General features: G+C 31.3%; 3 protein-coding genes across 3 annotated transcripts; 1 reads left to right on the forward strand and 2 right to left on the reverse strand.

Moving 5' to 3' along the window:
• Positions 1–2,271: 2,271 nt before the first annotated feature.
• On the forward strand, positions 2,272–6,328 carry LOC108333259 (formin-like protein 5). The gene is made up of 7 exons (XM_052871172.1): positions 2,272–2,428; positions 2,970–3,081; positions 3,159–3,693; positions 3,789–4,545; positions 4,634–4,833; positions 4,990–5,225; positions 5,308–6,328. Exons 3-7 carry the CDS (start codon positions 3,300–3,302, stop codon positions 6,178–6,180), a joined length of 2,460 nt encoding a protein of 819 aa, XP_052727132.1. The 5' UTR covers positions 2,272–2,428; positions 2,970–3,081; positions 3,159–3,299; the 3' UTR covers positions 6,181–6,328.
• Positions 6,329–17,294: 10,966 nt separating this feature from the next.
• Positions 17,295–18,226, reverse strand: LOC108333120 (probable histone H2A.3). Its single transcript, XM_017568461.2, has 2 exons — positions 17,942–18,226; positions 17,295–17,752 (listed from the first exon to the last, which is right to left on the reverse strand). Exons 1-2 carry the CDS (start codon positions 18,128–18,130, stop codon positions 17,534–17,536), a joined length of 408 nt encoding a protein of 135 aa, XP_017423950.1. The 5' UTR covers positions 18,131–18,226; the 3' UTR covers positions 17,295–17,533.
• Positions 18,227–25,592: 7,366 nt separating this feature from the next.
• Positions 25,593–26,497, reverse strand: LOC108333041 (probable histone H2A.3). Its single transcript, XM_017568362.2, has 2 exons — positions 26,204–26,497; positions 25,593–26,008 (listed from the first exon to the last, which is right to left on the reverse strand). The coding sequence occupies exons 1-2, from the start codon at positions 26,390–26,392 to the stop codon at positions 25,790–25,792; spliced, it is 408 nt and encodes a 135-aa protein (XP_017423851.1). The 5' UTR covers positions 26,393–26,497; the 3' UTR covers positions 25,593–25,789.
• Positions 26,498–27,800: the final 1,303 nt, after the last annotated feature.

Genomic DNA, 27,800 nt, shown 5'->3' on the forward strand with positions numbered 1-27,800 from the left:
GAATTGATGCTATCTTGTTGCAGAGTGCATGCATATGATAAAATCAAGACAAAGGACTTTGCCATGGTGACATGTTTTAACAACAGCAGATAAAGAAGCAGTTGCCATTTTTCTAGCTCATCATCACAAAGTTAAACTGTTACAAGTGTCATTATGAAACTTTCTACTGCTCCTATTCACTTGTTTAATCTTCTCAAAAGAAAATAAGTCCTTTCCAACCTCTCAATTGTGTTATCAACCAAATTCATAGCATTAACTTCAGATTCTTCATCCACACAGAAAAGTTGTGTGGAAGGAATCTTGATTTTTCATGCCTTGTTAGGAGTGGATGTGTGTTGTCTCGATGCACATCCTCAATCCATATGAGCATCTCTACAAAAAAAAAAAGTGTATCAGAGAAAATTCCACAAACAGTTGGTGACATACCCTTTCATCCATTTTTCTTTGTTGAAGTACTTAAACCAACCACTCTTATATACATTTTAAGATAATTTCTAACTATATCTGTGAAACATAATTTAATAAAAAGAGGGTGTATATCAAAAATGTTATACATGCATATAAATATGATGCATTTTTGAAAACTTTTGACTTGTGGAGCATTGGTAATCATTCATGGGGCATCTGATGGAGTAGCTTTTTTGGCAAAGGCAGTGTTGGAATCTACTTGATGGATGTTAGAATTTGCAGCACATCAGATAGTGAAGGCACTTTGGACGGTGGGGTCCTTAGGGCGGTGGTGATAACATTATCAGTTATCATATTACCTTTTGAGTTAGGATAAACCAACTTCAACCAGCTACCTCAAAAATTCAGCATTTTGGAAACCAAGAACATGTTCAATCAGAGCATAGGATAAGAGAATTGTTTTGGTAGAGTGGTGCATTACCATTTTTAAGGAGATGTTTGACATTTATTATGTATGTATATGTTCAAATAAGATTGTTCTTTAAAAAATCATACCAGGGATAAAAGGGTTTGGTTTATTTGTCTCTTGTGGAACACTTTTTCTTCTTTTTTAGTGTGTATTTCATAAATATTTCTAAATGCACTTTCTAAAGAATAATTATATATATATACACACACTTTTGTTTTATCTATATTTATTATTTACTTTTTTATTTTTTTCTCGTATTATCTATTATTTTTACTTTTTAAAAATATATATTAACTATTATTCATGTGCATTTTTTTGTGTCATTAATGTTTTTCTTTTATAAATTGCATTCTTATTGAAGTTAGTTTTAACATACATTCATTTACATTTGAATAATGTTATTTAAAAAATAAGTTGTTAGTGATATTTAGTATAAAAATTTATTCAGCTTAAATGTTATTGAAGGTTGTTTTAACTTAAAAGTAACCCTGAACTTAAAAATCAATTTTTCGCAATGAAATTAAATATCATTTATTTAAAATTACATTAATTAATATTTTAATTTAATCTGCACTAAATCAAACACACATTTACACTTACTTGAGATATATAATTTATGGTACTGTGAAAGTTCCCATATTAATCCGTATAGAACTAACAAACCCCTAAATATATTATTTAAGAAATCACAAAAAAATTATCGTTCAAATAACTCTTATTTTCCTTTATTACCTCCACAAAAATTAGTTAGTGAGGTCATTTTTTAGTCTAATACAAAAATATGTTTACATTTCATAGGAATTAAACAAATAAAAATCAATTATATGATGAGTAAAAATTAATATAATTTAAAAGAATACATGTATAAGAATTTTTATAGCTTATATACAAAATAAATACAGGATTCATATAATTTAGAAGTTAAACATTACAATTATACGATGACGATATCATATATTAAAAATAAAAATAAAAATAAAATATTTTAAAACAATTATAACCATTTCACCCTATAAGGTGGTTAAATATTAAAGATATGCCACCACTTCATACTATCGATCCAGTTCTTGTTTTTTCATTTTTGTCTGACCTTTTAATTTTGAAATGTATTTCTTAATGCATTGTGAATTGCACATACACCAATTAAAAATATAAGGTTAATAAGGTATAAAGTTTATAGCTATAGCTAATCAATATTTATTTAATTTATGTATTCTATAGATTATTGTAAAATCAATAAGAAATGCGTGATTTTACAATGGCTCTTAAATTTTGATGTAATTTCCACAAAATTAGAAAATGGTAAGAACAAAAATTGGAAAAAAAAAATGAAGAAGAAAAAAAGAGAGAGAAAGAGAAAGAAACATAAAAAGGAGAATTTGTGTTGGACAGTAGGCGCCAATGTCCTAATCCAGAAAAATTGATAGGACGGCCCTTTGTGCTAGGGTTTCTGGCGCCAACAAATTTTTCATCATCGCATCGTAACCCAGAAAGCACAAAATCTCATTCATCAACTTCATACTATAACTCATCCTTATTACAGCAACAAAGGTTGTCGTTACATTCTCCCATGTTTCATTATCAACAATAACAAGAACAAGGTCTATTTGCATTGATCTGCTAGCACGTGTTTTTTTTGTTTGCTTTCCTTTGATTATCACACGCAAAGAATACAAACGATCATTTCTTAAATTTTCTTTTTCGTTTGTAATTGCGTTGAATTTGATGAATCAGCCATGTGCAAGATCCATTGCAGGATGTTGAATTTGCATTTCTTGTTATTATAATTATTATAACAAGCTGTTGAAGGTCCAATTTGATAAGAAATCGGGAATTTTGGAGAAGATAGAAAGAGGTGGATTTGCTTTGGTTCATTATGTATGATCTTAGAATTGTGCAAGTTACAACATATTTGGTTTGGAATTTGTGTTGACAAGGCAGTGATCATCGTAACGGGTTAACGGTGTATGATGAAAAATAATTTTGATTGCGAAAACAATGGAAACCTGCATACTTGTTGGTTTAGAGCTTGATGTAATACGAAGAAGATGAAGCACTTTGAAATGGGTATCATAAAGGTTATCTTTTGCAGCATTTTGGTTTTTCATATTTTGGTCGTAGTGAGCAGTGAAGAGAAAAAAACTGAAGAAGAATTCATCAGACAATTATTTGATCCTTCATCTGGACTGTTAACTGAGGATACGGTAAGACTCATTTCATTACTAAATTATTATAGATATGTACATGGACTCTGAAATTGGTTATAGTTTCATGACCACAGGCAAAGGTATTATGGATCATATGTTGGGAAGATTTGATTCGATTAAAGAAAGAAGTCTTATGCCTCTCAAAGGAATCTTGCAGAAACAGCAATCGAGTTAATTTAGAAATTGGCTCAGTAGCCAGACAAAACATTCAACAGATGATCAATGCATGTTATCCTCAATTAAAGGAAAATGTTCTTAAGTGTTTTAGAAAAAACCATTTTCCAATTGATGCTCTGAAGGAAGAGGATGCCTCTAAGATCTGGCATTCAACATACATGCCGGCGTCACCTTCATCTAGAAGATATCTGGGTCAAATTTTTCCAAAGCAACTATCAGAAACAGCGAACAAGCAACATGAATTACATATAAGCATTAAAGTTAAAGAAGATACAAAAGCATCTGGAACTAGCATGGCAATACCTCTAGTGGTAGCAGTTGTAGCTGTGGTATTTGTCATTTTATGTTGTTATAGATGTTGTGGGAGTGGACAAGTCAGCCAAAATGATGAGAGACCCCTTCTAAGCATGAGCATGAATGACTACTCAGTTGGTAATACAAAAGTTTCATTCTTGAAGCGATATGTATATATATTTATATATATTACCTGCACTATAATCTTGACAATATGTAGTTGAATGTTACAGGTTCTTCTTCGAACAGTAATATTCAATTCAAAAGCTCAATGAAAGAAGGAGAAATTGGTATTCAGTCGTCGAGTATTCGATCAGTTGATGAGAAGAGAAACTCTGTGTCGTTGAATGAAAGTGAATCAGGAGAAGTTGGTAGTTGTTCTGTGAGAGCATCATTTGAACTAAAACCTCATCCTGGGAGAGCAGTGTCAAATAATGGATTGCTTCCTTTGAAACCTCCTCCTGGACGGCCTGATCTTCTTCCTCCTCCTCCTGGAAGGTCTGATCTTCTTCCTCTGAAACCTCCTCCTGGAAGACCAGATCTTGCTCCTTCTCCACCTCCTCCACCTCCTCCACCTCCTCCACCTCCTCCATCTCCTCCTTCTACTTCTAATTCTGCACCACCTCCTCCTCCTCCTCCTCGTGCACCACCAAAGCCTACCGGTGCTGGTCCTCCACCTCCTCCACCTCCTGGCCACGGCCCTGGCCCTAGAGCACCACCCCCTCCTCCTGGAAAAGGCCCTAGAGCTCCACCACCACCTCCATCTAGAGCCAAGCCTGGTCCTCCTGGTGCTGGTCCTAGACCTCCTCCACCGCCAGGTGGTGGTGCAGGTCATGCAAGAGCTCCTTCCAATCCAAAGGTTGTTGAGGAAGCCGATTACGAAGGTGAAGGGTATGTTCCTAAAACAAAGTTAAAGCCTTTCTTCTGGGATAAGGTTCAAGCTAACGATCAAGCAATGGTATGGAATCAACTCAAAGCAGGATCGTTCCAGTGAGTAGTATACATCCCCAACATCTCTTTCTCCTAAACTTCAATTTCTTTTTTATTATTCATATTCTTAATGATGAATGTTTTATAGGTTTAATGAAGAAATGATCGAGACACTCTTTGGCTTTAATTCTGCGAGTACGGAAAAAGGAAAGGGCCAACCAAAAAAAGAGGCTTCCCCAACTCCCCAACTTATACAAATCGTTAACGCAAAGAAAGCACAGAATTTGTCTATTCTATTAAAAGCATTGAATGTCACCGCAGATGAAGTTTGTGATGCACTTCTTGAAGGTCACTCTTTTGTTACTTGCACTTTTTTCTACAATGATGATATTAATGTTAGATTCATCAAAGATGACAACAATAAAGAGAAATGTAAAACAAAAATAGTTTATTCTCGACAGTTTTACTAGCATAATATCTTTAAATCATTGTTTGGTTGATCAGGAAATGAGCTTCCCACAGAATTCCTTCAAACCTTGTTGAAGATGGCACCCACGCAGGACGAAGAACTTAAGCTTAGAGTTTTCAGTGGTAATCTAGCCCAACTCACCCCTGCAGATAGGTTCCTTAAAGCCATAGTTGACATTCCTTGTTCTTTTAAACGAATGGAAGCATTAATTTACATGGGTACTCTTCAAGAGGATCTCACCAGTACACGAGATTCCTTTGCAATTTTAGAGGTATGATTTCCAGATTCCACCTTTTCCTCTACGAAAACCAAACCCCCTTCTAATTTTCCTTTAACTTTTCATATGATGTTAGGTTGCTTGTAAAAAGCTGAGAAGTAGTCGATTATTCCTGAAACTTCTTGAAGCTGTTCTGAAAACTGGGAATCGTATGAACGATGGGACATTTCGTGGTGGTGCACAAGCATTCAAACTTGATACACTGTTGAAACTATCTGATGTGAAAGGAGTAGATGGGAAGACCACACTCTTGCACTTCGTTGTTCAAGAGATAGTACGCACTGAGGGCATAAGAGCAGCACGCATGGCAAAAGAGAATCACAGTTTCTCCAGCGTAAAAACAGATGACCTTCTTGAGGACGTCTCGATTGAATCAGATGACCACTATCGTGAACTTGGTCTTCAAGTGGTTTCATATTTAAGCACTGAACTTGAAAGCGTGAAGAAAGCAGCAGCTTTAGATGCTGATGGGTTGGTAGGAACAACTTCAAGAGTAGGGCATGGTCTGATAAAAACAAGAGACTTTGTAAACAAAGAGTTGAGCAATACGAAGGGTGATAAAGGGTTTTGTGAGACAGTGAAGAGCTTCGTAGAGAAAGCTGAGGCTGATGTCAAAAGTTTGCTAGAAGAGGAGAAGAAAATCATGGGTCTGGTGAAGAGCACTGGTGATTACTTTCATGGGGATACAGGGAAGGATGAAGGGTTGAGATTATTTAACATAGTACGCGATTTCTTAGTAATGTTGGATAAGGTGTGCAAGGAGATACAACTTGCACCACCAAAGAAGCCAGCACCAAAAAGTGCAAAGCAAGAAACACCTAATCATTCTAGAAAACCTTCTTCCTCTGATAATCTTCCTCCTGCTCATGATTTAATTCGTCAAAGAATTTCTCCAGTAATTGCAAATAGGAGGACAGATGATTTTAGTTCAGATGATGACAGTCCTTAATTAGGTTTAAGTTGGAAGTGCTACTTGTAAAACTCCTCCTTTCTTTGCCCATGTCCTTGTTGTATAGCTTTAATGTTGTAATAGAGTCACCACTTGCTTACACTTGTCTAATTTTGAAGGGAAGATATTGTCTTGTTAATCATTTAAATGTAGATTCATCTTTTTATCAACATTCTTTTTGTAGAGATGCATGATTAGAATTTCAGTGTCCTTTCTATAAAATGATTCGATTCTAAAGAGATATACATTGTTCATGGAAAACAACATTCATGCTTATAAACATTCGTTTAGACGGAAGATGTTAAAAGCGTTACCTCTTTTGGTGCATAGCATACTCAAGAAACACACATCTTAAAGCTCGAGGTGCCAATTTGTTTGGATTCTTTTGAATGTGAATAAATGCTACACAACCAAAAACATGGGAAGGAAAATCTATACTACCAAGGGTAACCACTTTGTTAATGAGAGCCTATAGTGGCCTTTGAAACTCATTAGAGCTAGAAGGGATCTAATTTATGACATATGTTGTCACGGTAAGAGTTTCTTTCCAATAAGACAAAGGCATATGAGTCTTTAATAATAAAGAACGTATTACCTTTAGTAAGTGTCAATTTTTTCACTCGACAACACTGTTTTGTTATGTATTAGGACAAGTAGTTTGATGAATAATCCCATGTATTTTCAAGTATCTCTTGAGGCCTAGATTGTGGTATTTACCATCATTGTAACTACAAAGAACTTGAACCTTTGCATTGTATTGGGTTTCAATCATGTTGTGAAACTTTTGAAATATCAAGTTCACTTCTCCTTTGGACTACATTAATCATAATCAAGTCATTCTTGTGCAGTCATCTATGAAAGTAACAAACCAACGAGATCCTCTTAAAGTAGAAATCTCATAAGGACTTCAAACATTTGAGTGTATAAGCATAAAAGGAACAAGACTTTTATTCAAACCGAGTGAAAAAGCAATACGATGGCTTTTTGCTTGTTCACATACATCACAACAAAAAATGGAGACATCAATTGCAAATAATAAAGGAAACAATTTTTTCAAGTAACTAAATGAAGCATGTCCCAAGCGATGATGTCATAGCCACATTTCATTTTCCTCTTTCTGTTTGGTAGAATTACACCATTAAAGCATTTTTTAACTTTCCAAAATCTTTCTACAACAAGTCCGAGTAGTATAATCTTCCTTGTTTAACACCATAACCAATCGTCTGTGTGGTCTGATGTCCTTAAATAAAAATTAGGCTAAAAAATAAGAATACAATTTAAGGTTGTAATAATTTGAGAAACAAACAAAAGGTTATATTATAGAGATGGAACAACTAAAACAGAATTCAAAGTAAAATTATTAGTAAAAGTTAAGGATCTTTTTCCAACAACAGAGGTTGTGTCACCATTAGCAGTGGAAATCAATTCTTTTGAGGATGATTTTGTTAAGACAAGATTGTTTAGATAGATTATACTATCTAGCAACTCGAGTTTGAAGTTTAACATAGAACTCTTAACGAAATATCACTCAATGAGTAAAGCATCTAAGAGAAATGAATCTTAAAACACATGTTATAAACACAAGGTAAACAATGACGTTTCTGAAGTTATAAAGGATAAAAATTATGTTTTAATAAAAAGTGCATCTAAAGACAAGCAATGTTAAACGTTGTGTATACACTATTTTAAAAGCACAGACTTATGCTAAACGCTTATACTATGAATCATGCCTAAATTCTCTCTAAACGTAAGCACATTAAATGCATGTACTTTACTTCTTTGTAGTTTTGCTTTTGTTCTCTTTATTTATGCATATAATGACAATACCAAGCTTTATTCAAAAGCTCTACGCATGGATCAGAAAGACGTTAAGAGATAGGAAGACATTCTGGGAATGTTTCCTTAAAGCTTTATGCTTTTTCCAAAGTCGTACACACTTTTACTACTAAAGCAATGTTGTTCTTTCCAAGATGCATAATAGTACAAATTTTCATACTCGAAACCTACTCTCAAGGAGGTCAACTCTCTTTGACTAATGGATCTTTCTTGGCTATATAAAGAGGACTCGCTGAAGAGAAGAAAAGATGATAACAACAATTCTTTGAATCATTACGTTGCTATTCTTCTTCTAAGCTTACATCGTGTAAGTCTTTCTTTTAAAGAGAAAAAGTCTTTTCAAGTTTTCATATTTGATTGTATTGAATATATCCTCTCTTAGAGAGTTATTTAAATTTGTACTTATAAACCAAAAACACATTGATTGTGTTTGTAGATTTAGAAGTGAATTCAAACACGTGTATTGTTTAACTCAATGGAGTTAAATATTTTAGACAATTTGTCTAGGGTTGTAACCAAGAATGGTTGATAATATTTGGTAAACCAGAAGTGGTTGAAAATACTTGTAAACCAGAAGTGATTGATATTTGTTATAACCTTTGTAAAAGATTAGTTAAACCCCTTAAGAGGTCTTAAGGAAGAACTAGACGTAACTCAAGTTGGAGCAAACCATACTTGTGTTATTGCTTTCTTTATTAAATGTTTTCCTAAACGCTCATTTGAAAACACAAACATCTAACAACTAGTGCAGTTTATCTAATCCCTATAAGTCTAGACAGCAGCTCTCAAGGCTATTTTAAGTTCCACATCTCTTAATTCTACAACTTCCTAATGATATATAACCTACCTAACTAGTCTAAATATCAAAACTAAAACTATACATAAGATAACTTGCAATACAAACAGATAAAATGAGAAGAGACTTATTTATTCTTCTTTCTTTTAAGTCCAAGCTATGTGAAGTCCCACATTGCTTGCACTTTAAAGAAAAGAAGAATATATAAGCTTCTTTACAATCAAACTAAGAGAAAAAAACTAGAAACTAGAATAGGCAAAATGTAAATATGAGAAAATCTTATGCTATTCCTTTTATGCTTCTTGTCACTCTTTAAACTCTTCATTATTGTCCTATCTATGATCATACCAAACCTCAAGGGTTAGTTCTTCACTGGACTTGAGAAAAGGATCCTGATAGTAATGAATGAAAAGATTTTGATTAGGACCCACAATAGCATTAGTATTTTGCTTGAAAATTTTTTAGGACAAGCTTTTTATTATGAAATTTTTAGTTTTATTTTAATAATAGTTTTGATAGCTTTAGTGTTTGTAGTTACAATTTTTGTTAATAGCTTTAGTTTTGATATATAATATGTGTTGGAAATTTTCTAAGTTGTGTTGGAATGTTTTTTGTTTTTCATGTTTTAGTAAATGGTAAATATAAAAGAAATATTAAAAAAAAGCATTTGACGTCTGTTAGTTACGTCTGCTAGAGCACTAACAAACATTAAAGGACATCAGACAATACCATAGTTGACGTCTTCTGACATCTCTCACTAACAAACGTCAAATGCTACCTAATTTCAGGTAGAAATGACGTCGGTCTGTTGTGATACCCTTTGATAAGGGATGTCGAACTCTCACGTGACTATTGTTCTTGGATGTTCATTGTCAATTCCGACGTCAATTTAACGTCTTTAGCTAAGACATTAGAGTTTCCTCTAACATTAAAAGTCAAAAATATCAAAATTCGTTTTTAAGTAATGTTATTTAAGAGTTTCCTCTGACATTAAAAGTTAAAAATATCAAAATTTATTTTTAAGTAGTGTTATTTAAGAAAATGATGAGTCTTAAAGTATAATGAAATTATACAAAATTAAGAAGTGAGTTAGTTCTTGAGAAAATAAGAAGAAAAATTATATTTATTAATAAGTAAATGATAGAAAATATATAAAAATATATAATAAGAGTATATTTAACAATTAAAAAAATATATGACATATCAACATAATGATTCTGTATTTAAAAATATAATTTTTGAGTTTAGTTTAAAAATAGAAATTAAATAGAACGAGTTTTTAGATAAAGGGTGAAGCATAAAACGTACATAAATTTATAACTTCAAAAATGGGATAAATTAGTAAATAAAAAAATATATTCTCCTTATACAATATTTCTATGGTCAACTGTTATATAATGGGTTGTCAATCAGTAAAATAATTGGAATTGCTCACACTAGATTAAAAGTACATTATTGTAATGGTCAAGGCTAAGTGGATTAACTCATATAAAATTATTGTGGTTAACGACTCGTGATTAGTCATGTTTGGACCCTAATTAGGTCAACATTAATAAAAAAAACTCATTATAAAAGGTATAAATAGAAGTACATGGTAAGATGTTAAGTGATTCATTAATTATGCATTTATTACTTTTATTTTCGAAACCAAATTAACTTTGGTATCTAAGGACCAGATATCCACCAATCGGTATTGACAAACAGGACAATTTAAAAATAGGAAGTGAACATTTGTTCGTTGGAAAGAATGCGATCGACCTCACATACCGAAACATTTTGGCGTCCATCGAACGAACATTTCTTTTAATCTCATGGTAGTCATAAGAAACATAACGAGCAGATGTCTTGTTGAAGAAGTGTCTGACGACCAGATGAATTATGTGGAGATGATGAGGAATTTTCATAAACAAATGAATGGGATGTAACACAAGTATGAAGAAGAATTAAGAAGCCTCTTTGTTGAAAACATAGTTATACGTCATAATTAACCACAAGTAGCAAACGCAAAAGACGTCACATAATATTGAGTAGTTGATAACTTTTTGGCAAGTATACCAAATCGTTCCAAGTAATACAGTGAATAAGTAAAAGTATCGTCTCCCAAGGGACTTGTGCAACACATGACAATTCTTCCTTTTATAACTCAATTAGACATCAAAGTGTACAAAAAAAACACAAGAAACTCTTTTTGGTATTTTATCAAACAGTTGGTGTGCAAGGAAATTATATTTAAAAGAAACTTCGTTGGAATTGGATTTCATGAATCATATGAATATAAAACTCTGTTCAATATTTCATTACTTCATTCAAACATTCACATCAAGGCATACTAGTCCTAATTCCTTAGCAACTAGTTCTAAATTAATATATTAAAATGATAATCCCTTAGTCAATTTAATATACAATTTGCATTAAGTCTGATGTTAAGAATGATCAAGTTATTGAGTCTATCCCTAGATCCCAAATCACTTAAGTGCTCTATCTACGTTCGTTCATGTTCAAAGTTACTTTCCAGTAATCAAAGATATTCAAATAACATTATATTTTCATACAATGATAATAAATTCAAGAAAGAGCATATGAACAAACAACGATATATTGAGCAGGAAAATTACAGTGAGTTCATTACATCCAATCCCAACGAAAGAGAAATTTAACTACTCCTAGTCATCTAAAACGTACACATTTGAAGCAATCCCTTACAACAATGGTGTCTTGATGCCTTGAAGTAGTCTCCGGAAGTTCCTGAGATGTTTTCGTTTCTTTCTTTTGTCCGGAACTTCTCTCCGCAGAAACAGTTTCTGTCGCTCTGTCACGTCTTTTAAAGTCACTTAAATTTATTAATTCGCTCAGCGCACATGTATTGGTGCGCTATGCGAATTTTCTTAACTGATGTTATTCGCTCAACGCACAAGTACTGGTGCGCTATGCGAATTTCCTTCTTCTGGCAATGCGAATTTTGTCTTTCGCTTTGCGAAAATTGGCTGACAGAGTCTAAATAATACACCATTTCCTGTACAATATTTTACATAACAATCTACTATCTATTACAACTTTTCAATGAGGAACAACATGAATAATTACAAGATTGAGCTCATTTATAAGTATAAAAATAACTCTTTTTCACACTTATCAACTCCCCCAAACTTGAACTATTTCATGCCCTCATGAAATCACATAAGAAAATGAACATCACAACAGACATTTGAAATTCTGATAAAATGACTCGGCACATCAGAATAATCACATGCGTTCCCAAAGATTTCAAACAAGTATGACATGGTGCATCACTCACAAAATCATCTGTGCATAGAATATGAACAACCAGATCAACATTTATCATTACTCACACTCAAGTGTTTGTCCTCACATGACTGTAGAATTGACATAGAACTTCATCAACTTTTGCATTTCATTTGATTCCCACACTTTACACACTATTGGTTAAGTCCAAAGGTCTTTTCAGGTTAAGGCTTGGCTTGGCTAGAAAAAGAATCATGGTTTTTCTTAGATTCAAAGACACCTATTAAGAAGAGAACAACTTCAATTCCCAATCCAGTACTCAAATCCCAAAATATATCATTCATCACATACCATTTTCTTTCACGACTCAACCTTTTCTTTAATTTTGAGCTTTTTTTTTTTATCATTTTTTTTATTGATCTTTTCTTCCCACAAACTTGAATTCAACCTTAACCTCTTTTAAAGCATAATACATGTTCTCTTCTAGGGTGTAAGGTAGGATATCATCTAATAGGCTCAAGGTGGAAGGAAAAAATTTTCAAGGCTCAAAAAGGTTCACAAATGTATCACAGTGTCTAAAGGTTGGCTATCTGGCCAAGTAGCTATATAATCAATAATAAACAGGGCCTTTTTCATCCTTAACCAAAAAGTGTGTGCATATACGTAGAATCAAAATCATGCAAAAACCAATTCCATATCTAGATAACTCAATATCTCTCAATCAATATATGCTCTCAACACTCACAGATCTGATCATATTCATACACATAGATAAAAAAATTTTAAGCACAGCCACCACAAACATATATGTCATCATCCTTAAGAATCACATAACGTAATCAGACAATGCCAAATCATTAAATCAAAACACAATTGTCTTTACAACTAACACATAGTTCAAAACATATTACAAAACATAAATAACATAACTAGACATTGAAGATAACTCCATCTGCACCTGCATAACAATTTCTTACAATTTCTTACAAAAACTAAAACATAAAGATAAAATTAAAAGTAACATATAGAGAAGTGAAATAGAAAAATAAAATAAAAACACAAACAAAGAAATAAGGAAAAGAAGAAACAAAATTGCAGAATGTGAGCACACCAACCAAACAACAATTCCAATATGCAAAATGATTGAAATGGATTTCTTAAATAACCTCACTCAGATCCCTCTTGTTGCAAGATCACTTAGTACGCCCCTTTCAGTTGTTGAAATCTCATCCCTAGGATCTTCAACAACTAGAAACATCTGTAGGCAAACTGCATAAAAGAAATTCAAACAAAAGAGACATACAATTGGCAAAGAATTCCACTTTCCTTGTTTTCTAAAGTTAGAACACTCATATCCCTCTTGTTGTGCCTACCTAAGTATGACAAACCCTTACCCAATCCCTTGGTGTAAGAAGTCCATCAAACTTGCCTTAAGTTCCAAAACAGTGAATCCAAACACACAACCTCATCCCTGGTAATTTGCACATCTGGTTTGATTTAGTTAGTTCCGCTACTGAAATCTCATTCCTAAGAACTTTCACTAACAACATCAAGCTCTAAAGCGTACCCCGAGACAGGCATTAAGTTCAAACTAAATCAATAAAAAGTCTTAAAAAAACTAAAGCCAACTGCATACACAACAACATTAAAAAGGAAAATTCACAACAAAGTCTAAATGAGTCATAAATACCCAAATTGCCTTGTGTTGGAACACAAGTCCCCGGCAACGGCGCCAAAAACTTGATAACTTTTTGGCAAGTATACCAAATCGTTCCAAGTAATACAGTGAATAAGTAAAAGTATCGTCTCCCAAGGGACTTGTGCAACACATGACAATTCTTCCTTTTATAACTCAATTAGACATCAAAGTGTACAAAAAAAACACAAGAAACTCTTTTTGGTATTTTATCAAACAGTTGGTGTGCAAGGAAATTATATTTAAAAGAAACTTCGTTGGAATTGGATTTCATGAATCATATGAATATAAAACTCTGTTCAATATTTCATTACTTCATTCAAACATTCACATCAAGGCATACTACTCCTAATTCCTTAGCAACTAGTTCTAAATTAATATATTAAAATGATAATCCCTTAGTCAATTTAATATACAATTTGCATTAAGTCTGATGTTAAGAATGATCAAGTTATTGAGTCTATCCCTAGATCTCAAATCACTTAAGTGCTCTATCTACGTTCGTTCATGTTCAAAGTTACTTTCCAGTAATCAAAGATATTCAAATAACATTATATTTTCATACAATGATAATAAATTCAAGAAAGAGCATATGAACAAACAACGATATATTGAGCAGGAAAATTACAGTGAGTTCATTACATCCAATCCCAACGAAAGAGAAATTTAACTACTCCTAGTCATCTAAAACGTACACATTTGAAGCAATCCCTTACAACAATGGTGTCTTGATGCCTTGAAGTAGTCTCCGAAAGTTCCTGAGATGTTTTCATTTCTTTCTTTTGTTCGGAACTTCTCTCTGCAGAAACAGTTTCTGTCGCTCTGTCACGTCTTTTAAAGTCACTTAAATTTATTAATTCGCTCAGCGCACATGTATTGGTGCGCTATGCGAATTTTCTTAACTGATGCACTTTAACTGATGTTATTCGCTCAGCGCACAAGTACTAGTGCGCTATGCGAATTTCCTTCTTCCGGCAATGCGAATTTTGTCTTTCGCTTTGCGAAAATTGGCTGACAGAGTCTAAATAATACACCATTTCCTGTACAATATTTTACATAACAATCTACTACCTATTACAACTTTTTCAATGAGGAACAACATGAATAATTACAAGATTGAGCTCATTTATAAGTATAAAAATAACTCTTTTTCACACTTATCAGTAGTCAAAGTACAAACTCCTTCACAACTTAGATGAGGCTCGAGCTTAGGAGCCTATGTATAGTATATCTCGAGCTTAGACAAAATCAATTGGATTTCCACTAGAATAGACAGTTAAAAGTGCATTAGTGTCATAAAAATCAACTAGTCAAGGTAAAGCGGATTAACTCATAAAACTATGCTGGTTAACGGCTTAATCATGATTAGTTACACGTCGTCATTAATAAAGAACTCATTAAAAAGTATAAATAGAGGTCAAAAAATAAAATAGTAGGTGATTCATTAATTACACATTTATTACCTTTGCTTTCGAATTAAGTTTGACATTGTAAGACCTTTAACAGATACTCAATGATCATCATTGACGAACAAAAATTGATTTTGAAGATATAAAATGAACAATCACCCATTAAAAAAGAAATGATCGATATAACGTACCATCCTTATTCATTAATTTATATCAAATATTTATTATTTAGATTTCTCTACTTTATATTTGTGCTTCAATTAATTGAAATATTTTCTTATTAGTTTATTAAATTATTATTTTTCTTACACTTCCCTTTCTTAAATTTACATTTTTTTGTCACTTTGATTACTTAAAATGTTAAGATTAAGAGTATGAGTTTTTCCTATTGCACTTAATTTATTTTTTCGTCAGAGTTTAAAGTATTTCATTTCAATTAATTAAAGGTTCTGAACTTAAAAACTCTTAATATGTAACTATATTTTTATGTATTTAAAAAAGTTAGATTCTTGTTAAAAAAAGTATAAAAATATTTTACTTTTAAATGTATTATTTAATTGGATTTTATTATTTTGCTTTAGATTATTTAATTATTGATTTGACTTTCTTTCATTCAAATTGAAAAATCTTAGAATGGATAGTCTAAAATGACTCATAATTAATATTTATTTTATAATTAAGTAGGTTTAAAATATTTATTTTCCAGTTAAAACAGAAATAAAAGTATTCACCATGTATTCGTTCTCCTCTATTTAAAATAGAAATATGTATTCTCCTTTTCTATGTTTCAATTGCTGTATTTAAACAAATTAAGTTTGAAGGTAGTAGAAAAGAAAAATAAAAAATCAACAACTTGTATCCAATTACAAAACTATCCTTTATTATGTTGATATTAAAATGAGTACTATAGGGACAGAGAAGAAAGTGTAAAAAAGATGGTATTAGGATATAATGATATGAAAAAATATTCTGCCAGAATTTGCTAGAAGTTATCTAGCACATCCTCACTAATAAGAACAAAAAGAAGTATCAAAGAGAAGTAATATATTGATAATTTTACTTGTAATAGATTATGATATAATCGATTATATTCACTCTATATACCTAAACATAATCAATAATATAATTGATTATATTATATAATATAATATAATAAATTTATATAATAGTAATATTATTAATATAGAAAGATTAATAATAAAATAACTTATATATTAATAATTATATAAATATATAATAATTAAATAAATAAAAATAATAATAATAATTAAAATAAAAAAATTGAAAGTAATTTGATTAGTTTATAAATTTTTAAAAGGAGTTATCTCAATTAAATCTGTAGCAAATTTTCATCAAAAACATTGTATTCTCCTTCATTCTTTATTTTCTCTCTTAATTTGAAAATTCAATTTTCACTTGATTTCTGTGGCTTTCTTTGCTGGGATACTTCAATGTCATTTTAAAGGCATTAATACAATAAGACTGTACATTTTCTATATAATAATATTAAATTAATAACGTTATTTAGAATTCATTACTTTTGCAAAAATTTTAATTTTCTAGAAAAATTACATATAACCTTCAGCTTATTGATTCATCTATTGAAGTAATTTGCCTCTGGGAATTATGGCCACAAACTTCCCGCCATAATCCTTTCCTTTCCCGCGAAGATGTTAACAAATCCTTTTCTAAGGAAATCACGCAATAGGGATTCCATTTTCCTTCCCTCGTAACCTCAGGAATTAGTTTCAATCACTTATTAAACTCCAAACAATTCTAAAACTTACTCAGATTCAAGAGTCGAATACTCAGAAACCTACAACTATTATTCATCCTTGGAAACAGTGTCATTGTGTAACAATTTCCAACAAACAATATTCCATATTTTTAAACTGAAAGTAGAACATTTCAATCAACATATCAAATCTCCAAAACATGTCATTTATCTTTCAAAACCAAAAAACATGTTCTTTATCTTTCAAAACCTACATGTTGGAATATTTCAAAACCCTTTCATCCGCCACAAAAGCATCAGTTTGTGTCTGAAACTATGTGTATAAAAGCAATCGATGGGTGATCTCGCTTAATAGTGCGCAGACAGAATATAAAAAATTAACAAACAAATTCATCAAACTCCAAGAAGCAATGTCTAAGTCGCTAGATGAAATCGAGTTTTATGAATAACAATTAAATGACACATGAAACATGAAAATAACCCACAATTTCATCAATATTTCTTCTAGCTGAGACCGTTTTCTATAAACAACATCCCTAACAGAGCCACTAACTACAATTACAAATCACGGAAGATCAAAATCCTACGAAGCGAGAGCCAATAAAATTAAATAAGGTTTTCTAAAAACGAAGCCAGATTTAAGAGTCATCGTCAGCTGCGCTACTTTTGGATGAAGCTCCGGCTTTCTTGGGAAGCAGAAGATTGTGAATGTTAGGCATAACACCACCGTTTGCAATGGTAACGTCACCTAGAAGCTTGCTCAACTCTTCATCGTTCCTCACCGCCAATTGAATGTGGCGAGGGACAATCCTCGTCTTCTTGTTATCTCTAGCGGCATTTCCAGCCAACTCAAGAACCTGAAAACATCAAACTCCAAATTATTAATTGAAGCCAAAATGAAAAGGAATTTGAAATCATCCAATTGTTGATAAATATATGATTATTCCCTAAAATAGAAGAAATGAACCTCATCAAATTTCAAACCCTAGATCTAACCACATCAAGCAATAATCTATATAGAGAATCCGAAGAACACTAGTAATTACCTCAGCAGCAAGATACTCAAGGACAGCGGCGAGATAGACAGGAGCGCCGGCGCCAACACGCTCCGCATACTTTCCAGCCTTGAGGAATCTGGCTATACGGCCGACTGGAAATTGGAGACCAGCTTTACTGCTCCTGGAGGTGGCCTTCTTAGCAGCGCTGGATCCTAAGGTTTTGCCTCGTCCTGCCATTGATGAACCGTTATTTAGTTGCCTGAACAAAAATGTTTGGGATGCTAGAAGTCTCTTGCAAGCAAGTTCCACTGAGTCAGGTAACAGGAGGAAAGAGTGCATTCGAAAATGAAGTTCAGATGTTTATATAGTAGGTTGCCTGTAAATTCGGCCAATGACATTGAAAGACACGGATCGATGATGCCTACCGTTGGATTGCACTTTTACAAACGGTTCAGATCAAGGTGGGCTTCAGAGGTGGATGTGAATTAAGTGACCCACTGTAATAGTTTCCTAGCCCAATCCATATTTAATGGACATTTTAATCATCAAAATAATTTTAATTTAAATTTAATTCAATTTTAATTTGTTTGAAAAAAATCCTAACCTGATTTATCTAGTTAATTAAAATGGATATCAATTATATACATTCAATCCATTTTATTAGGTATAGATAGAATCTAAACTTACTTTTGAAAAATTCAACCTACATTTACCCTTTTGATCATATTAAGAGAGACTATTGCATGTTTTAAATAAAAACAAATACTAATTTTGCTTTATGTATTTGGTTAATCTAGTATTTTATTTTTCTGCTGATAGTTGTAATAATAGTTTAATGGTCCTAAATTTACATCACACATATTAAATGTTATTAATTTATGATATTTATGATAGATATAATGTCTCATATTAAAATGACTTAAGAAAACTAAACAATTGATGAATGAACAGTTTTAAATGGAAAGAAAAATTGAACAACTTGGAAGGACCCACTTTCATTTTAATTTTGTACAAAATTTGTATAATAAAAGCTCTAATTAATTAGGATATTCTATACCATTATATAAAAATACATAATTTGTTCCCATTTTACACTTTCAAAAAACTTTAATTAAAATAACTACTTTATCAATTAAATCTTTGATTTTTTTTTAAATTGATTATTTTTTATTTGAACATTTTTTTTAAATATAACTATATTTTAAAACTAAAATAATTATTTATTATAATAAAGTATAGTAATCACATATAATACACACACCCACATATATATATATATATATATATATATATATATATATATATATATATATATATATATATATATATATTAAACATTTTATGTTCTTTTACTTAAAGTCTGAAAATATTTTGATAAACTCATGTCAAATTAGATTCATTTCAGATATAAAATAAACATAACACATAACAGATATAACATCTATTTTATATCTTAAGACTATTCTACCAATATGCTTTAAAAATATGTATATTAAATTAAAATATGTTATAACTTTTATTGACCTTTGTTATTGACATATTTTTATAACTATTAAGTTATAAAGTTTCAGTTATTGTACTTTACGAGGTCTCGTAATTGTCTTATTTAATATATAACGTTATTGTCAGAATATATTCTATATATATATTGTGTGAGAAGTGTCTAAAAGATTTTAAAAACAAAATTTAAATTTAATACTTCATCACTGTGTTTTTTATTTTCATATAATTAGTATTTTATAAGTTTAAATTACACCCTTATTTCATATTATTATAGTTCGTTATCAAATATTAAGAAAATTATAAAAACTTTAACTATTTTAAACTTTGTTTTCATTATATTCTATTAACTTATATTTATAATAACAAGTGGGATAGATTGGATTTAACTACTTCATGTTTCCAAAATAGAGAAAATAAAATATTAGATATGAAAGTTGTTTTAAAATAATGAAACCGAGTATTATTTGATAATGTAAATAGAATTTTTTAAATTAGTCTGATTATCTAAAACATTTGTCTTATCTCTAAAACTCATTCTCTTAAGTTGCTTACTTTCTCTCTAATTTTTCTAACTCTTGAGTCATCTTTGACAATTAAGAGGTGTCTAATCGACCACATCAATGAGGTATATGTTTTTATCCGATCAGTTTCTAGTTTTGAGCAAGTAAGTTTCGCTCTTTTTGTGTTTCATGACCTCTTTTCCTGATTCTTGGTTAATCTCATATCCTAAGGACTCTTTCCTATCAAAATTTAGTGTTTTGTAGGTGTTTCTAGAATTCTTTATGTGAGAAGCAAAGGGTGTGCATTCTTAAATCTCTAAAGCTTCGGTGTAAGGTAAGTGAATCTAGTGTTTGCATTTTAATTGAACTATAGTGTATGAAACTGTGATGGTTTGTATGTGTGTGGGTGTATATATGACGGTATATTAATAAAATGTTTGTTTGGTGTTGAATCAGATGGTTTGGGTGAGTTGTTGTGCTTATTCAAACTGATTTAGACCCCTAGTCTTTAAAGTTTTGGAGTAGAAGGAGTATAAGTGAGTTTGGGTAGTTTATAGTGATCAAATGGGTTTGAGGTAGCTATTATGAGCTAGAAATGTGTTTGCAGATGTTTCACAATGTCTAGAAGGTCTTAGAAATCAATTGAAGATTTATGGAAAGTGTCCAAGCTCATTGAAGAAGAGTTTCAAGTTCAGGTATGGCGCCTGAGCGCTGATAACGGTAATTCTTACCATTATTTGAGGTTCATTTTAGAGACAAAATCAGCTCCTCTTTAGCTTATAACTTGCTTAATCCTCTCTTTTATCTTAGTTTTATGAATAATTGTGTTTTGGGCTACTTTGATGAATTTAGTCCTTTTAACTAAATTTTGTTAGGTTTATTTGATGTTTCAAGTGCGTTTCATGATAGCATTTGAGTTGTTTATACCATTTGACACATTTTTGCTTCAATGTTAACTGAGAAATGCGTTTGAAACATCAAATAAAGTTAACAAAATTTGGTTAAAAGAACTAAATTCACACATTTCTAAAGTTTGGGAACTAAATTAGTCCAAAGTTTTGAAGAGGGACTAATTCCAATTTTCACTAAAAGTTAAGGGATCAAAAACATATTTAACTCTATTTAAATTGGGTAAGAAATGATAAATAAATAAAAAGTATAAGTTTAGAACAAATAAAAGAGTAACAAGCAATTGAGAAAAAAAAAAAAATATATATATATATATATATATATGGTTTACTAATTTAAATAACATGACAAAAATATTTTCAATGAATTTTAAGTTTTAAAATTAAGATTATTTGCATAATCTTTAATTTTTTTATTTTTTTATTTTAAATTAAAAATAAAAATTATTAAAATATCTTGTATTTAAAATATTTTTTTAAAAAAAATTAAAAATTTATTAAAATACTTTATATTTAAAATATTTTTTTTTATAAATAAAGATTTTTTTATCAATTAAAATTTGGTATACTATGTAAATTAACAAACTCTCCCCCGCATATATATATATATATATATATATATATATATATATATATATATATATATATATATATAACTTTATTCATAATCGATTATCATTTCTAACTTTTTCTTATAAATTTTCTGCTCGAAAAGTTTAAAATAATTTTGGAAAATGATATTTTAACAACAAAATTTGACAATATTTTGATAAGGACACGTATCAAAATGTGAGTGGTACACGTGAAAAATGAATTTTTAATATGAGAATGACGTGGCAATGAGAATTGAGGGCAGGTTTCAAATTTTGGCTTCATTTTCTCATTTTTAGATTTGCAATGTGACGAACATTTGAGAGAGAACCTCTAAGCGCGAAAACTAGAGAGAGAGACTCGTCTTCCCTTTACCCAGCCACTTAGTGCCGTCGTAGTGCCGCTGTTCGTACGCAAAACCTAGACGGTCTCGTCTTCCCTCCCCCAGCCACCCATTGTTGCCGGAGTGCCGCCATAATGCTACCGTGCGTACGCGAAACCTGCGCTTCCTTCCACCTACCCATTGTCGCCGGAGGAACCACTTTTTATACAATTTATGAACAAATATGTGGTAAAGGAAGCATATTTACTAAGTCATTGTGCAGGAACAGAACTGGTACCAAAAGAAAAATAAGTGGGTACTTCATGTAAACGTTTTGCAGAGGAAGGTCAACTATGACCATGAAACTCATTTTGGAGTGCCTAATTTCTTTGTCATCATTTTTTCCAATTATAAGTAATTTGTTGAATTGTTCTGAAGACAACAAATCGTCGTTGGAGGTACAACACTTATAAACTCCAATCCAACCAAACTTGTAAGTTTGTAATGTTTATTTTTGTAAATATAATATTTTATTGTATCATTGATATGTTAAATATCATTATTTTGTTGTTGGACTTTGTTTGTTGTAGATTTGATTGTGGAGTAATTGTTTTGAAAATTATGGAGTTGTGGGATGACATTTAGAAATACGAAGGAAACACAATGCCCACTTACACAACTGTAAGTTGTAAAAATTTTCATGTTGTGGAGCTTTCATAGAAATGTTGCATTTTATTGATATGTTGTGCATTTTTGTCTTTGCAGGAGGAACTGTTAACAGGTTAGGGAGCAATATGTTTGTGAATGGATTTTGGATGTGGACAATGTGCAGAGGAATCAAGTGTTGCAAGATTTAGGCATTTTGTAGAATGTTGGAGAATAATGATTTTTGCAAAGTTATTTATTGTTTGTTAACAACTTTTTCAATATGTATTGATGCTGACTGTACATATTTGTTCTTAAGAATGTTGAAAGAAAAGTAGTTGTTACATTTATTGTTAATAAAATTTAAAGATCAGAATGATCAATGTTTAAAATGTTTGCACTGCAGTCCGTACTAAATTTGGATGTCAAGATTTATGAAATATTGTATGTACACGATTGTATGTAGAAAGAATAATGAAAATAAATTGGCTTAAGTGGCAATGATGAAAACAATTGGTTCCAAATTACTTATTATTGGAAAAAATTATGACAAAGAAATTAGGCACTCCAAACTGAGTTTCAAGTACATAGTTGACCTTCCTGTGCAAAAACTTCACTTGAAGTATCCACTTATATTGTCATTGGTACCAGTTCTTTTCCTGCACCATGAGTCATAGTAAATATGACTTTTTTTGCCACGTATTTCTTCATAAATGGTATAAAAATTGGTTTCAAATTACTTATAATTGGAAAAAATGATGACAAAGAAATTAGGCACTCCAAACTGAGTTTCAAGTACATAGTTGACCTTCCTGTGCAAAAACTTCACTTGAAGTATCCACTTATATTGTCATTGGTACCAGTTCTTTTCCTGCACCATGACTCATAGTAAATATGACTTTTTTTGCCACGTATTTCTTCATAAATGGTATAAAAATTGGTTTCAAATTACTTATAATTGGAAAAAATGATGACAAAGAAATTAGGCACTCCAAAATGAGTTTCCTGGTCATAGTTGACCTTCCTGTGCAAAACGTTCGCTTGATGTACCCACTTATTTTGTCTTTGGTACCGGTTATGTTCCTACACAATGACTCTTAGTAAATATCCTTCCTTTGTCACGTATTTGTTCATAAATTGTATAAAAGGTGGTTCCTCCAACGGCACTCCGATGACAATGGGTGGGTGGGAGGAAGCGCAGGTTTCGCATACGCACGGCGGCACTACGGCAACACTCCAGCAGCAATGAGTGGTTGGGTGGAGGGAAGACGAGACTGTCTAGGTTTCGCGTACAAACGGCAGCACTGTGATGGCACTGGGTGGAGGGAAGATGACACCGTCTACATTTTGCCTACGAACGCCAGCAGTACGGTGGCACTCTGGCGGTAATGGTGTCTAGGTGGAGGGAAGACGAGTCTCTCTCTAGTTTTCGCGCTCAAAGATTCTCTCTCAAATGTTCCTCAAATTACAAATCTGAAAATGAGAAAATGAAGCCAAAATTTGAAATCTGCCCTAATTCTCATTATCACGTCATTCTCATATTAAAAATTCATTTTCTACGTGTACTACTCACATTTTAACACGTGTCCCGTGTCAAAATATTGTTAAATATTGTTGTTAAAATATCATTTTCCAATAATTTTTATGTGTGATGTTTGTTCAATTTCATTTTAGAAATTGTTCTGTTTGTTTGTACATAATATATTTATGCTTCTTGGTCCTTGGACACAAACATGCTCTGAAAGATAGTTTCATATATGTTATTATTTATGAGTAACTGAAAAGTTACTGTAATAATTAATGAATAATTTAAAAGCCATTCCAAATATATATTATCCCTCTGACAATATTGACTTGAGAATGATCGTATTTAAATTATTACACTCATTTTTCTTAAAACTTTTTGTTTGTATGATTTGTAAAACATACATACCTTTCCATCAATTATATTTTTACTCCTCGTCAAATACTGAATCAATTTACCTATAAATATATTATTTACAATATATAAACTATGTATATATGTGTAAATAAAATATTAAATATGTTTTGTCAATATTTACTTTAATAATATATTCTGTCATTATCTGATAATTTATTAATTTAACTCATTTTTGTCTTTTATTACACAATTTTTTATAATCTCTATCAAATAACAATCATTCAATATTTATAAAAAATTTCTAAATCCTGAAAATATAGATATATATATATATATATATATATATTTATTACAACCTTAGTTAAGAATTTTATTACCCCTTCAAATAATATATTGTATTTTGGAAAATATAAACATGAGACTTCTTGTTAACAATTATTATTTATACTCTTTATTATTATAAATAATTTTAGACATCAAAATATTTAATTTTTAAAATTTTAATGCCTTTTTTACACTAAATATTTGATAACATCAAAATATTTATGTTTTTTATCTTTTATAAAACAAATTACCATAATAAAAGAACATGTACAATTATACTAATCAACTAATAAAATTAAACATCAGATAAAAATTTCAAAGATAAATATAAGAATAAGTAGTCATAAGATAGAGATACCACCCATACCAATCCTTCAAATATCAAATAAAACTCCACACACACAATATCAGATAATAACCTGCTTCATTTTTAAAACGCTCTTTTAACGTTTCTTGCAATTAAACAAATAATATGTTTTGGGATTATTCATTACTATTATTAAAATTCATAATTAATGTAATAATAATTATCCGTCAAAAGTTCCAATCACCACAAAAAGATAATGTTCAAGGGAACATGTCACACAACAGAATTCTGCATCTAAAGCAAGAATTTAAGTGAATTAAGCCAATAATCTGCGTAGCCACAAAGATGCTACCCAGAGAATAATACACTCAGTCTCAGCATGATCTAAACTTGTGATTACTCATGAATAACAAGAATTTAACATTATCACAACCTAATTGATACTACAAATCATAAAATCAGTGAAACTAGTCACGCTGGAGGTTTACAGTTCACACTTATGTCATTGAAACCCCAGAACATTGCCCAGACAATAATGCAACTGAACAACCAAACAAAACAGGTCAAACAATTCCAAAATACATGTTCAGAACTCACCCCAGCGCAAAACTAGAGTCTGCAAAAGGACCAACTTTTAATTTCTTTCAATTAAAAACCAAAACAATAATATTTCAGATGAAGTTCTACAGAAACAGAAAAGGGATTGATGACCAGATATAGATTAAAAGATGAAGGTAAATTGATTTAAATTTTCAACAATCTTTCTTGAAGAGTAAGAGTCTCCGCTATTCACATAATCACTAACTGAGAAACTAACTACAGCTACATACCACAAAGATTGAAGAACTACAAAAACAGTAAGACAAAGGAAAATCTAAATTCAGCCTCATTTCACAAAAATTAGATCCCAATATTTAAGAGTCGTCATCAGCACCAGCGCCCTTGGATGAGCCACCAGCCTTCTTTGGAAGCAACAGATTGTGAATGTTGGGCATAACACCACCGTTAGCAATGGTCACATCCCCAAGAAGCTTGCTCAACTCTTCATCATTTCTCACTGCCAATTGAATGTGACGAGGCACAATTCGAGTCTTCTTGTTATCTCTAGCAGCGTTCCCAGCCAACTCAAGAACCTGAAAAATCAAACATCAAAAACATTCAATCGAAAAGGGAATCGAAAAACACAACTTCCTGATTCAAATTATAGGAAATTGAACATACACGCTAAAATAGGGAAAATTAACATAATCGAAATTTCAAAACCCTAGATCTACCGAGATGGGGAAATTAATTCCAAACAACCAAATTAGATGCAAACAAGGAATTACCTCAGCGGCAAGATACTCGAGGACGGCCGCCAGATAGACAGGGGCACCTGCACCGACACGCTCGGCATACTTTCCAGCCTTGAGGAAACGAGCGATTCGGCCGACAGGAAATTGAAGACCGGCTTTGCTGCTCCGGGAGGTAGCCTTCTTGGCAGCGCTGGATCCTAGGGTTTTACCTCGACCTGCCATTGATGAACTATGACCTAATCACGAGAAAAATAGAGAACAGGAAAATGAACAACAAGGAGTTCCGGTGACTGTGAAAACACGAGACGAAATTGTATTTGTATAGTTAGAGAGGTTGCAAGGTATATATAGTGCGAGGAGTCAAAATTGGACCAATGAGAGTGAATGACGCGGATCGACAATGACTGCCGTTGGATTTCGTTGATCATGGACGGTCCCGATGATGTATGTGGTTGGATTGATGGCTGGATATAAATTAAGCAAATTAGAGGAGTAGAAAGAGTGTGGTGGTCATTGTCCCATTTTGTTTTTGACCCAATTTAATTGAAAAAAAATAAGTTTGTATAAAGATTATATGAATATAAAGTTAAGTGAATGAAAGAGTTGAGAATGCATGAAGGGAAATAATTATTATGATAATATAGCAATCCCAACATTATGTATTATTGAGTAATATAGAGACCCTTTGAGAAAGGGAGAATAAAAGGATTACATTTGAGAAAAAAAGGACATGTAATCTAGGAGTCCTCATCATCATCAAAACCCTCCGAGGTCCCATCCGAGGTTGTGAATGTTGGCCATGACACCACCATTGGCAATGGTGACATCTCCAAGAAGCTTGCTCAACTCTTCGTCCCCAACTGTTCTAGTCTTCTTGTTGTCTATACCAGCATTTCCTGTCAACTCCTATACCTCAAAACACCACATGCAAAATACAACAACTTCCACAAAATGATTGATAATGATTTCTTTAAGCAAAATTCTGCACTAAACATCTAATTTGATTTTGATTATTTCAACCTAAAAATACCATGTAAGACATAAATACATACTTTAAAAAAAATAACATTAATTTTGTACATTTGGTAATTCTTTTAATAAAAACAATAACATTAATTTTGTACATTTTTGTACATTCTTTTAATAAAAACATTCACATTCGATTTATAATAAGTCGAATTCACTATGTCAACAATTCCATTTTTTATATTCATATCAAATTATAGAAATAAAATTTAATTTAAAAAAAAATATCCAACTACAAACATGACAATAAAAATTGATAATTAATAAGATAAATTACTTCGAAATATTCAATAACAGAAATATATTACATTTAAAATTTGATAAAACAGAAATATAACCTTCATACATATTTCTATATATTACAATTTTTACATATGCAAAATTTTAAATTTTATCTCATATAAAATTAAATAATTTTAGCCATAGGTATGAGTAATGACAGAACACATAATTTAATGAATCATTTCTCAATAAATATATAATATGGCTTGTATTATTAAGGGTCTAATAAGTATATCTATCTTGATGAGAGTGTTTGTCTCATTTTTTTTAATAAACTAGTAAAAGAAATTAACATTTATGTTAAGTTACATGTTAATGAGTT

The sequence above is a fragment of the Vigna angularis genome, chromosome 11, assembly GCF_016808095.1.
Source record: "Vigna angularis cultivar LongXiaoDou No.4 chromosome 11, ASM1680809v1, whole genome shotgun sequence".
Classification (NCBI taxonomy): domain Eukaryota; kingdom Viridiplantae; phylum Streptophyta; class Magnoliopsida; order Fabales; family Fabaceae; genus Vigna; species Vigna angularis.

Bases quoted from the DNA above. Each gene is read 5' to 3' on its own strand.
- LOC108333259 (XM_052871172.1), top strand. From the start codon at position 3,300: ATGATCAATGCATGTTATCCTCAATTAAAGGAAAATGTTCTTAAGTGT. The intron at 4,546-4,633 runs GTGAGTAGTATA...AATGTTTTATAG, and splicing joins CTCAAAGCAGGATCGTTCCA to GTTTAATGAAGAAATGATCG. The intron at 5,226-5,307 runs GTATGATTTCCA...ATATGATGTTAG, and splicing joins ATTCCTTTGCAATTTTAGAG to GTTGCTTGTAAAAAGCTGAG.
- LOC108333120 (XM_017568461.2), bottom strand. From the start codon at position 18,130: ATGGCAGGACGAGGCAAAACCTTAGGATCCAGCGCTGCTAAGAAGGCC. The intron at 17,753-17,941 runs GTAATTACTAGT...TGATGTTTTCAG, and splicing joins TTGAGTATCTTGCTGCTGAG to GTTCTTGAGTTGGCTGGAAA.
- LOC108333041 (XM_017568362.2), bottom strand. From the start codon at position 26,392: ATGGCAGGTCGAGGTAAAACCCTAGGATCCAGCGCTGCCAAGAAGGCT. The intron at 26,009-26,203 runs GTAATTCCTTGT...TTGATTTTTCAG, and splicing joins TCGAGTATCTTGCCGCTGAG to GTTCTTGAGTTGGCTGGGAA.